General features: G+C 36.4%; 1 protein-coding gene across 5 annotated transcripts in view; it reads left to right on the forward strand.

The window, feature by feature from the left end:
• GTF2I (general transcription factor IIi) overlaps positions 1 to 13017 on the forward strand; it is an 83368-nt gene that overhangs the window by 18422 nt on the left and 51929 nt on the right. For all 5 annotated transcript variants that reach the window (XM_004688305.2, XM_004688307.2, XM_004688306.2 and 2 more), the window contains exons 3-9: positions 675 to 813; positions 3037 to 3171; positions 5123 to 5306; positions 5477 to 5505; positions 10201 to 10255; positions 11004 to 11047; positions 12909 to 12986. In XM_004688305.2, coding sequence (XP_004688362.1) covers positions 675 to 813; positions 3037 to 3171; positions 5123 to 5306; positions 5477 to 5505; positions 10201 to 10255; positions 11004 to 11047; positions 12909 to 12986 — 664 coding nt within the window. The remainder of the gene's footprint in view (positions 1 to 674; positions 814 to 3036; positions 3172 to 5122; positions 5307 to 5476; positions 5506 to 10200; positions 10256 to 11003; positions 11048 to 12908; positions 12987 to 13017) is intronic.

Genomic DNA, 13017 nt, shown 5'->3' on the forward strand with positions numbered 1-13017 from the left:
ATTTAATCTTGTCAGACTATATTTAATAAGTCATTAATAAAAATATGGTTCACCTATAGACACACTTATACAGATAAAATTCCTATATATACACACACTCACACATACACACACAATTAAAATATATATATACAGATAAATAAACACACACACACAGATAAAATTGTGTGGAATGATGTGGTAAACATTGTAGTATGGTCTCCAGATCCCCCTTTACAAGTAATGATACTAATCTTCCCAGTTGCTAGAAGTGTAATCTCTCTCCCAGGGTCTCTTCCCCTAATGGAAGGCATCCCACCTCCAGAGCTCTCCCCATGTAGCTAGTCAGTGATGCTTTCCCTCTGCTGGATCCTGCTACAGTGTTACTGAGAGTATGCTCTAGTAATTATGCTTGCATGTTAAATCTGAGTCTCTTTCTTGGGAATCTGACCTATCAGAGATTACAAGGGGTTTTCTGTTTTGTTTTGTTTTTTTTTTTCTTCATATAATTTATGCATTTTTCTGTTTAAAATCAGGATTAGAAACTTTTTAGAAAAAGGGATACCTTAAAAAAAATCTATATGAACTTCACCTTACTTCAGATTTTTTATTAAAACAGTGTGAGAAGATTCTTTGATCCAACAGAAATGTTGCTTTTAAACATCAGAATATAAGATTTGCTATTTATATTTCAGTGTAAGGAACTGGCCAAATCCAAGGCAGAAGTGGCCTGCATTGCTGTGTATGAAACAGACGTGTTTGTCGTAGGAACAGAGAGGGGTCGTGCTTTTGTCAACACCAGGAAGGATTTTCAGAAAGATTTTGTAAAATACTGTGAGTATTGTAATTTATCTTATGTATTTCATAAATAATAAATATAAATATTTACAAATAACAATCTTGTAAAGCTGAATGAGATATATACATAAAAGGATTTTAAAATGTCTATGGAGACATTTCATAATGCTTTAAGTGAATCACTGAAATGATAATGTAGAAGGAAATGTATGAAAAAAGGTAAATGTTTATTGTACTGTGTTGGGTGGATTGTTGGAACACATCAGAAAGTTAGAAAAGGTAAAGAATTTTTGACTTGATTAAAGTTTCATATCAGATAACAGCATTTTTTCCCCCTTGATATTTGATGCATTGAAAGTGATTCTTTCCCTGTGCATTAAATAAGTGTAAGCATGATGCAAAATAAAACTGCCTCACGAAGTGAACTTGTCAGAAACCTCAGTGCATTTTATGATCCTCCCATCAGGAGGCCATAACAGTTGGTGAATTTATTGGACCTGCGCATAAACCAAGTGGAGAGTTAATGTAGGGCATTAATACCTATGGCCTTTCATGATACAACAGTTTTTATATCTTTATTTAACTTACATTATCCATAGATTGTATATTAACTCATTGCTTTAAAAAAATTTTTTTTTAGATTTGTTTATTTATGCATACAGAATGGGGTACAGGCCAGAGATGCAGGGGAATAGGAGAATTCACCAGAGACAGAGTGTGGAGCAGAACAGGCAGATGTACTGAAATACACTGCTGAGGGGAACAGTGGGCAAGTCAGGAGAAGTCTGCCTCGCCTTGTGGGTCACTCACCTGGCCAGGAAGTGAACTGCTGCTGCAGTGGTTGCTGATCACTTCCTTGTGCTGCGCTTTAACCCATTGCACCACCAGGGAGGGCCCTAAATTACAATTCTAAATTGTATATTTAGTCCTTAAGAAAAAGAAACATATCCTCTCCCCTCCAAAATATACCTTCCCTTCCCTTCATCTGTAACCCTGTAAGCTTTGTGGTAGTAATCTATTAAATTTTCTCCCCTTATTATATTGAGAAATTTCAAGGCTTGGATTATGTTTGTTAAGTTTATACTAATAGTGTTGTGTTGATTCTGTATATCAGCCTACTTCTTTCTGATTAAAAACTGGAATCCCATTGGCAGCTGTGTTTATATTTCTGTTTCCTATACTCCCTTGCTTATGTGGATTTACATTGTTTAGAACTAAGCATTTAGGGGAATTGTCCTCAATTTCACATTGTAGTCCCTGCTTATTCAGTTTGGTTTTGATACTGTGGAGATAATACGTGGATATAAGTCTTTACTATCTAATATTTATTAGTATTTATTCTGCAAGTGAGGATCAGTAATGGTCCTCTGACCTAATCAATAGGTTGATAAGTCAGTTTTAGGAATTCTTGGAGAGAAGTCTAAGTTTCTTCTCCAGGGTTTAGAAAAGCACTATCCAATAAAAATAATGTGAATCAAACTTAAATTTTTTTAGTAATGACTTTAGTAAAAAGGAGAAACAGGCCCTCCCTGGTGGCACAGCGGGTTGGGCCACAGCACTGCAAGCTAGCTGCAGCCATTTCAGTGTGAGTTGGATCCCTGACCACATGGTATGTCAGACCTCTCCTGTCTCACCTGTTGTTCCTCTTCTGCTTCCCACTTTGTCTCTGGTGAATCCTCTCACCGCCCCTGTACCTTTGGCCTGTATCCCAGCTCTTGTATGCATAAATAAATAATTTTTTTTTAAAAAGGAGAAACAACTGAATTTTAGTGGTTATATTTTAACCAAATAGACCTGAAATATAACCAACATCTAATCAATATGAAAATTAATGAGATACCAGTTTTTGTACCAAGTCTTGAACCCAAGTGTATTAGTTTGGAAAACATCTTGTTTTGGACTGGCCACTTTTCAAGTGTCTAGTGGTTATCATGTTGGACTTTTAAAGCCCAAAGTGTTTTTTAGGTGATTACCTTCCCATATTTCAGTTTGTACCTGATCCGTTAGTTATTCTTAGGATATTCTTTCTTCCTCAAACTACCACTAACTTATTTGTACTCTGTAGAATTTTTAGTTATAGCTACACTTTTTCAGAGGTGAATTTATAGCTTTAAAGTTTTGAGTTTTAAAGTTTCACTTTCTACCTTTGCCATTCTGTCTTAATAACAGAGTATAAATGTTACAAGATGGGAAGAAGTATTTTAAAAGCCACTTATTGAGATTGGTCTTTGGCCTTTTACGTCATTAATTATTTTACAGGCGTTGAAGAAGAAGAAAAGGCTGCAGAGATGCATAAAATGAAATCTACAACCCAGGCGAATCGAATGAGTGTAGATGCTGTAGAGATTGAAACTCTCAGAAAAACAGTTGAGGACTATTTCTGCTTTTGCTATGGTAACGTTACACACTTGGATTTTCAGAAGATATATAATTGAGTTTTCTAAAGGTAGAATAAATACATAGTTGGTTTAATTGACAAAGCACACACTTTCAGAAATCAAATGAATACATTTCCAAATATAGAGAAATTAGGAATTGAACCTTTCTCTTTTCAGTTTGAAAGCACCAAGAAACAATGTAACTATCAGAGTGGTTCTTTGTTAAGAGCGATTTTAGGTTCACAGCAAAATTTCTCTTTACCTCGCGTCACACAACTGCGTGTAAGTGGAGTCAGTTGTTTACCTCTTTACTTCATTCTTAATGATATATAGTGCTGTACAACTGTTGATATATGTTAAGGTGATGTATATGTGTTGACTACAATCTTGTATTACATTAAACAATAGGAGGAACAGAGGGCTTAAATTTATGTTCCTTGTCATAAAACTAAAAAATGAAACCCAGGATTGATTGAGGCATTTATCTGAGATTGGTGTATAGTATTTCTACAATGATATATTTTATAGTGGATATTACAATAGCTTTGAATCACAAAAACCTTAAGCTGCGGAGAGTAAGTTCAGAACTTCTAAGAGCCATTCTACCATTACCAGCAGAAGAATTCTAGTAGTCATCGGTACCTTTGTAGCAACTTTGGAAGAAAATCATTCTTTCTTCTGGTTAGACTGTGCAGAACCAGGGTTTCCATTTCTCTCTTGTGCTGTGTCTTTGTAGCATTTTTGTTTGAGAAGGTGGGTTTACAGAGCTACAGTTTCTTTTCATTTCTGTACACATTGCTCCTCCATCTGCTTCTGTGTACTGATATTTTAAAGAATAATGGTTTATAGTTATGCAGTGGAACACAATGGATTACTCCCATACTCCTGGCCCTCCATATATACATAGCCTTCTCCACTATCAGCAGCTCCTACCAGTGAAACTGCATTGATACATGATCACCCAAAGATAGCTGTTTGTTTTTGACATGTCAGAAATTCTCCCCAAGCCTTTTATTAATTCATTTATGTGGTAAGAGCTTTTCTAGAGAAAATGGTCAAATAAGGGAGGATAGGTAGGTTGGAGATAAAATTTACTTCTGGTAGATGATGAGGTTCCTGGCCTTTGTAAAGGTCACTGCCTGGTACAGACTGCTGACAAAATACAGTAGTCCTTCTTCCCTTGCATAAACTCTTAAGACTACCCATGATGAATGGAAACCTGAAACTGCAGATAGTCCCAAATCCGATACAGCCTATTTTTCTACATGTAATGCTTATGGTTAAATTTAATTTGTATATTAGGTACATAAGAGATGAATAACAGTAACAGTAGAGTAGAACAAATATAACAACATGTTGATTGTGATCTTGCACAACATCTAATTGTATATTTGTGGATTATGGCTGACTGGTAACTGAAACTGGATAAGGGGTCATTACTGTATACTCATTTGTGAAGGAATGTAGATTGTGTTTATCTAATGCTGTTTCAATGAGAATATTAGCCTGGTATTTCATTATAGCAGCTTGATTTGTCAGATTTCCACGTTCTTAAGCTGAATTGTGTATGAAAGCAGGTGAGATCAACAAAAAGAAAAGCATAAGAAATCAGTCATAGTTTTTCCCTTTTTGTAGGTTGTATATGTGGGTTGTCGGAAAAGTCATGACGCATTTTTTCTTTGAAAAACAAAAAAAAAGTGTGATGACTTTTCTGACAACCCAGTATGTATGTTTGTGTATGCATCTTACATACTTTTCATTTTTTCCCTTATATCCATTTCAGGTTTAGAAATTCTGCTAACCTGGGTAAAGAGCCCTGTAGTATATCAAGTATTTTTGGGATCATATATTACCAAAAGGCATAAATATCATTTATAAAACTGTGATAAACTGACGATGGTTTAGTTTTTTAATCTTTTTGTTTAATTACACCATTTAACAATGTCTTTCTATCTCACCTCATCCAGGGAAAGCTTTAGGGAAATCAACAGTGGTACCTGTACCATATGAGAAGATGCTACGAGATCAGTCAGCTGTGGTGGTACAAGGGCTTCCGGAAGGGGTTGCCTTCAAACACCCTGAGAACTATGACCTTGCAACCCTGAAATGGATTTTGGAGAATAAAGCAGGAATTTCATTTATCATTAAGAGGTGAATCATTTTCTCCCTTTCCTATCAATACTTTATTCATATAAAGTTGAGAGTCCAGCTTATTTTCATGTTTTTAAATTCTTGTTACTATAAAAGTTATAGTAAATTTATGCCTTGTGATAGTTGTGTTTTGTGTATTCATGTACAGTTTTTGTTTTGTTTCAATGTAGACCTTTCCTAGAGCCAAAGAAGCATCTAGGTAAGTAATTCCTCTGTTTATATCATAGATGGATATGGATGTGATCCTAAAAATGTTTTGTTTTCTTTGGGACTATGATAAAAGAAAATTCCTGAGTAGGATGTTAATGTTAACATAGATAAGTAAAAAATTCATTTAGCTGAAAAAGTAGAGATTTGAGTATTTTTTTTTTAAGATTTATTTATTTATGCATACAGAACTGGGGTACAGGCCAGAGGTGCAGGGGCGGTGAGAGGATTCACCAGAGACAGTGGGGAACAGAATAGGCAGGTTGACCGAAGCACACTACTGAGGGGAGCAGCAGGTGAGATAGAAGAGGTCTTCTGAACCATGTGTGGGTCACCTCCCTGGCTGGGCACAGCTTCATAGTGCTTAGACTTAATCACTTGAGTCACCAGGAAGGCCCCAGAGGTTTTATCTCTCTCTCTTTCTCTCGCTATCTCTATCTACCTACCTCTACTGTTTGCTTTGTGATTTATATTTGCAGATCATTTATTGGATCTGCCCCCATTTCTTAGAATTATGAGTGTGATTTAATTTGCTTAATGTGCTCATTGAACAGACATAGTATTTTTTTTTTAAAAGATCTGACCATTCATTCATTCATACAAGAACTGGGGTACAGGCCAGAGGTGATAGGATTCACCAGAGACAGAGTAGGGCATAGAAAAGGCAGATCTACTGACATACACTGCTGAGGGAGGAGAGGGCGAGACCGGAGAGGTCTGCTGTGCCATGTGGGTCACCTCCCTGGCTGGAAATCAAGCTTGATAGCTTCACAGTGTTTCAACTTAACCCATTGCACCACTAGGGAGGCCCCCATGACCACTTTTGCATGGTGACAGGTAATGGAGGAAATAAAGAAACCACAAAGTCACCCCCACAAGAGCATTATATACTCAGAATGGTTAGAAAAAGTATTATAGGATTTCATTGGCAGAAGGATTTGTTTATAGTTTAGTAAGGCTTTCGTGAAAAAATGGGCCTTGGAAGAATGAGGAGCATTTCAACAGAGCTTCCTTTTGGGAAAACTAGCTATTTCCACTTGAAGGGAAAAGTGAAATTTTGAACTAGGTTTGAGTCTAAAAAGTCAGAATCAGTGTCATAGGTAACCTGCTAATCCATGTAAAGATGATGGGTGAAATAGTGCATACATACCTAAATGTGAATGCTTTTTGTTAAGTAACCTTTGTTTTATTTTCACTATTTTGGGAAAAATTAATTTTTGAAACCTTACTGAACTATAGTTGAAATGCCATAAAATCCATCTATTCTAAGTCTATAATTCAATACCATTCAGAAAATTTACAACTTAAAAAATTTAAGAGTAGCTTACAGCCTTTGTCATAATCTAATTTAGGATTAAAATTCATATATATATATATATTTCATATCATTCTTTTTGTACAATGCATGCTTTCTCTTCTCAGGTGTAGTCCCCACAAAATTCCCACCACCAGTTCACCTGTGCACGATCACTGTAGTCCAAGAACACATTCTCTCCTCTGTTTTTTTTTTTTTTTTTTTTTAAAAGATTTATTTATGCATACAGAACTGGGGTACAGGTCAGAGGCTCAGGGGCGGTGAGAGGCTTCACCAGAGACAGAGTGGGGAGCAGAACAGGCAGATTGACGAAGTACACTGCTGAGGGAAGCAGCGGGCGGGTCAGGAGAGGTCCGGCTCGCCATGTGGTCTCCTCCGGGGCAGGCGGGGATCGAACTCATGCGGAAGTGGCTTCAGATTCTCAGTGCTGTGCTTTAACCCGCTGCGCCACCAGGAGGACCTCTCTCCTCTGTTTTAATCCTCTCCCACCTCTCCTTTATAGTGTCTCTGATTGATAGTTGTCTGTTAATTTTGTTTTCTAATTTATTATAATTTTTTTCCTGGTCCTTTACTTGGTTCCCCTATATTTCTCCTAAAAGTTAAACCATCTGTTGTTTTTCTTTTCCTTGTGGCTTATTTCAGTGAGCATAAAAATTTAGGATATTCTCATCATCTCCTTTTTTTGTGAATATTACACAAATGAAATATGCACTGCATGTATCCTTTTGAGATTAGCTTTTTTCACTCATAATTCTGTTCAGGTTTACCCATATTGTTAGTTGTCTCGATAGTTTTTTCTTAATTGCTGAATAATAAATATGCATTGTGTAACTACCCACCTATTTATCTATTTATTAGTTTGTAGATTTCTAGCTAGTTGTAAGAGTTTTTTTTATATAAAAACTTATACATGTTCTCAATATAAGCTTTATTAGCTACATGACTTGCAGATGTTTTCTGTAATTCTACTAGTTGTCTCTTCACTTGCTTGCTAGTGCCTGTGGGAGTAGGAGTTTTTAATTTTAGCAAAATTTTTTCATTTATCCCTTGTGGTTTTTATTTATATATAAGAAGTGGTTGCCTAGCCAAGATCATGAATATTTGTTTTATTTTATGCATTTTATACTTATTTAGTACATTCAAATTTATGGACACTTGAGTTAATTTTTGTTTATGGTACATGGTAAGAGTGTAAAATCACTTTTTTACATACCCATTTTTTTGTTGGATACCCATTTGTTACAGCAATTTGTTGAAAAGACTATTGTTTTTCCTAGATTGTTTTGGCATCTTGGTTGAAACTTAGTTGACCCTGACTATTTCTGGGCTTTCTCCACAGTGGATCATACTGTGTTTGCATAAAGACAGTTTACTTCAGTCTTGAATACTTTTGAATGCTTTTTATTTCTTACTCTTATTACTTTGACTACATAATAAAACAGAGCTTTTGAATGCTTTTTATTTCTTACTCTTATTACTTTGACTACATAATAAAACAGAGCAAACGTTGTATTCTTGATATTAGGTGGAAGCCTTCACTGTTAGTAAGTTAGCTTCTGTTATTGAATACATCCTTTAGGATTGAGAAAGATTTGTCATGTTCAAGTTAAAATTCAGACTTATTTGTGGCCGCAATTTTTTTTTTTAAAGATTTATTCATTCATACAGAACTGGGGTACAGGCCAGAGGCACAGGGACAGTGAGAGGTTTCACTAGAGACAGAGTGGGGAGCAGAACAGGTAGACCCAGAAGTACACTGCTGAGGGGAGCAGCGGGTGAGGTAGGAGAAGATCTTCGGCCTCCAGGGCCGAAGATCAAACTCACACTGAGGTGGCTGTGTCTCACTTACAGTGCTGTGCTTTAACACACTGTGCCATCAGAGAGGACTTGTGGCCACTATTTTTTTCCCTAAATTTTCTACATTATTAACCTTAGTCTCCCATTTACATTTTGTATTATATTTTATTTTTGAAACATTGAGGGCTGGCTGTTGGAGAACATTTCTGTAGGGTGTTGTGTGTTTTTTTAAAATATTTATTTATTTATGCATACAAGACCTGGGGTATAGGCCAGAGTGGTGTATGTGGGGTAAATGACAGTATGAGTAGCAGAACAGCGGGGATCTACTGAAATATACTGCAGAGGGGATCAGCAGGCAAGACAGGACAGGTTTGCTGAACCATGTGGGCCACTTCCCTGGCTGGGGATTGAACTCAAGCTGCTGTGGCTGTGGTTAGCTTCATAGTGCTAAGAATTAACTCCTTGTGCCACCAAGGAGGCCCTCTAGGGAATTTTTAATGAGTGGTCCAAGAGGGGTGGGTTTCTATGACTCAGGTTTTTTGCTGTACCAACTTTCAATGTTAAAAAAGTTTTTACACCTTTATTGAGATATAACTGACATACAATAAACCACACATAGAAAGTGTATAACTTGCTGTTTTAACACATGTATATGCTGTGAAAACCATAACTATAGACAAGATAATGAACATATCTATCATTTCCTGCTTGTTTTATAACCCTTATTAATTCTTCCCTTTCCTACAATCTGGTTCTTTCCCAAAGCAAATAGTAATATTATTGTCACCATAGATTGGATTGCATTTTCTGGTTTTTAAAATATAAATGGAATCATAATACTCACATTTATATTACTTGGGCTCTTATTTTGAATTTTATCCATTTTAGTTCATATTTTTAGTGCTGAGAAACATTTCATTGTGTAGATGCAATTTGTTTACTTGTTCCCCTGTCCATGCAAAGTTAGATGTCCATTTCTTAGCTACTTATTACTCATAGTGGCTTCATGAGTACAAGTCTTTATGTGGACATTTATTTTCATTTTCCTGTGTATACCTAAACTTGTAACAACTAGATCATATAGTAATGTTTGTAAGAAGCTGCCAAACTACTTTTCTACATGCTTGTTCCATTTTACATTTCTACCAGCAGTGTATGAGAATTCTAGTTCTATATCTTCATCAGCATTTGGTAGGGTCAGTCTTATTTTATGCAAACATAAAATTCATGATTTTAAAGTTCACAATTCAGTGTGCTTTGGTATAGATGCAAGAAATATTACTCTCACTGCTGTGTAATTCCAGAATTTCATTAGTCCCAAAGAGATATCCCATACCAGTTAGCAGTCACTGTTTTCCATCTCTTCTATACTGGATCTACTCCTTAGTAGAAGTCTTTACTTCTACTTATTCTGTCTCACCAGAGTAATGCCATATGGCTGTATTAATTTCACTGGTAAAAATTGAAGATAATGTGATGGTAGGTTAAGGGGATAAAAGCTGTTAGGTAACTTGGAATTACTTATTTTTTAAGTGTTGGGAAAACCTAAATCTAATTTTTTTTTGTATATAGGTGGTCGTGTGATGGTAACAGATACTGAAAGATCAATGCTGTCTCCAGGTGGAAGGTAAACCATGCTTCATAAGTACTGATGAACCTCCACTTTAGATTATTGAGGTATTAAATATGTAATAGGGACTCTCTCCCACTTCTCAATGTTTAATATGTTATTGAATCATTTGGGGATTTTATGATAATATAGTTTTTTTTTTTTTTTTATAGATTTTTATTTATTTATATAGAACTGGGGTACAGGCCAGAGATGCGGAGGGTGAGAGGATTCACCAGAGACAGAGTGGGGAGCAGAACAGGCAGATCGACGAAGCACACTGCTGAGGGGAGCAGCGGGCGGGCCAGGAGAGGTCTGCCACGCCATGTGGTCACCTCCGGGGCAGGCAGGAATCGAACTCATGCTGAAGCGGCTTTAGATTCTCAGTGCTGTGCTTTAACCCACTGCGCCACCAGGGAGGGCCCCAATAGATAATATAGTTTTTGACATAGTTCTGAGCAGTAGTATTTCTTTCTTGAAATTGATGATTATGGGCTGATGACCAACCACATTGTGAGAAGGTCTTATAGTAAATTGACATTTGAAACTTGTTACTCTATTTTTTAAAACTTGAAATTAAAATAGTAAGGTCAAGTGGCAAATCATCTTAATGCAAGAAGTAAATATGTCAGTTTAAAAGTTGAGTTAGTTTTGCATTCAGCTGGGTCAGGTGAGTGACTTTATGAGTCAAGATTCAGTGTACTTGCTATCTATGTGAGTAGCCCTCATCAATACTTAGTTTTATCAGTACTTATTTACTTTTCAGTTGTGGCCCCATCAAAGTGAAAACTGAACCCACAGAAGATTCTGGTATGTACTACTGCTTTTAGAATTTATTGTGAAATTTAAGTAATGAAGTTTTTCCTTTAATTTAGAAGGTTATAATATTTGATTCATTACTAATGAGAAGCAGAACAAATTTATTCTGGTGGAGACATTAGTTGATATTATCATTTCCTAAAACCCAAAGGATTACTTGATATGATATATGGTAGCTAGACATTCATTGCTAGTTATGTGCTTGTGGGCAAAATTTATTAATGTCTTTTTCCCAGTTCTGCAGGAATAATAATATAAATTGTCAGCTAGTATACAGTGTCAACTAGTTCTGTAGAAATCACTGTAACATTCTCCTCCCCCTTTCCTTTGCACTCCCATTTTCTGTACTCAAAGGAAACAATTTTTAACTTTAAGCTTCTTTTGGTATTTAATTCCTTATTTTTAAATGTCATGGTTTTACTGTTACTGTACATAAGTTTAAAATTATCCTAGGATAATTTTATTGAGATAAAATTTATGCCATGGAATTCCACACTTCTAAGTATGAAGTTCAGTGAAGATTAGTAAATACATAGGTTTGCAGGGTTCACCACAGTCTCAATTTTAGAACATTTCCATTACCCTAAGTGAAACCTGCTGCCCATTTGCATTTCTCCCTGTATTTCATTACTCCCTGTACCCACCATTAATCTGCTTTCAGGTAGACATTTCATCTAAGTGGAATCATACAATATGTGGTGCTTTGCCGTTTACTGTGCATCATATTATGAGAATCATCTTCAAAAAAAGATATAACACTAATAAGTAGTTCATATCTGAGTATTCCATTTTACAGGTTTATAGTAATTTTTTTTATTCATTTTCCATTTGGTGGACATTTGAGTTATTTCCACTTTTGGGCTGTTTTGAATAACATGCTATGAACATCCACATATGTCTTCATTTCTTTCTTTTTTTAAAGGTAAACTTTTATTTTTTTTGAAGATTAATTTATGTATGCATACAGAACCTAGGGTACAGGCCATTGGTGCAGGTGTGGTGAGAGGATTCACCAGAAACAGAGTGGGGAGTGGAATAGGCAGGTCTACTGAAATACACTGCTGAGGGGAGGAGCAGGTGGGTCAGATGAGAAGTCTACCATGCTATGTGGGTCATCTCCCTGGCTGTAGATCGAACTTCTGCTGCAGTGGTTGTAGAACGCTTCATCGTGCTGTGCTTTAACCTGTTGTGCACACCAGGGAGGGACCTCTTTAGCTTTATTGAGGTATAATTTACATTGCTTGAGTCTGAGGATAGATTGCTTTTCTTTGATTTTACCTCCCCGTTAGTGGGTGTGTACAATATATACTCTTTTATGTCTCCTTATAAAGTTATATATCAAATTAGCAAATAATCCCAGAGTTATTAGTAGTGCTTAAAACTTTTTTTTGGTTGAATTATAGATGATTTTTGCCTAAGTTTTTTTTTTTTAAACATCTATTTATTTATGCATACAAGAATTGGGGGCTGCATATCAGAGGTGTGGAGGGATGAGAGGATTCACTAGAGGCAGAGTGGGGAGCAGAACAGGCTGATCTACTGAAATACACTGCTGAGGGGAGCAGTGGGTGAGACAGGAGAGGTCTGCTGTGCCATGTAGGTCAGCTCCCTGACCTGGGGTGGAACTCATGCTGCAGTGGCTGCAGATAGCTTCATAGCCACTATGGAGGTCCCTATGTAGCAAAGTTTTGTCCTTTCAGAATCTTTGTGTGTGTGCATGTGTGTGTGTGTGTGTGCGCACGGGTGCGTGCGTGCTACTCTGCCTTTGAAGCCTAGGAGGGCAGAAGATTTCCCTATACAGTTTAACTGAATGTCCTGAAGTATAGCTAAATAATTTCACTTGCTTTTGTAGGTATTTCCCTGGAAATGGCAGCTGTGACAGTAAAGGAAGAATCAGAAGATCCTGATTACTATCAATATAATATTCAAGGTAATAATGTTTTATGTAGTTTTTCTTTCCA

This window comes from Condylura cristata, unplaced genomic scaffold (genome assembly GCF_000260355.1).
Source record: "Condylura cristata isolate star-nosed mole 26May11 unplaced genomic scaffold, ConCri1.0 scaffold00024, whole genome shotgun sequence".
Classification (NCBI taxonomy): Eukaryota; Metazoa; Chordata; class Mammalia; order Eulipotyphla; family Talpidae; genus Condylura; species Condylura cristata.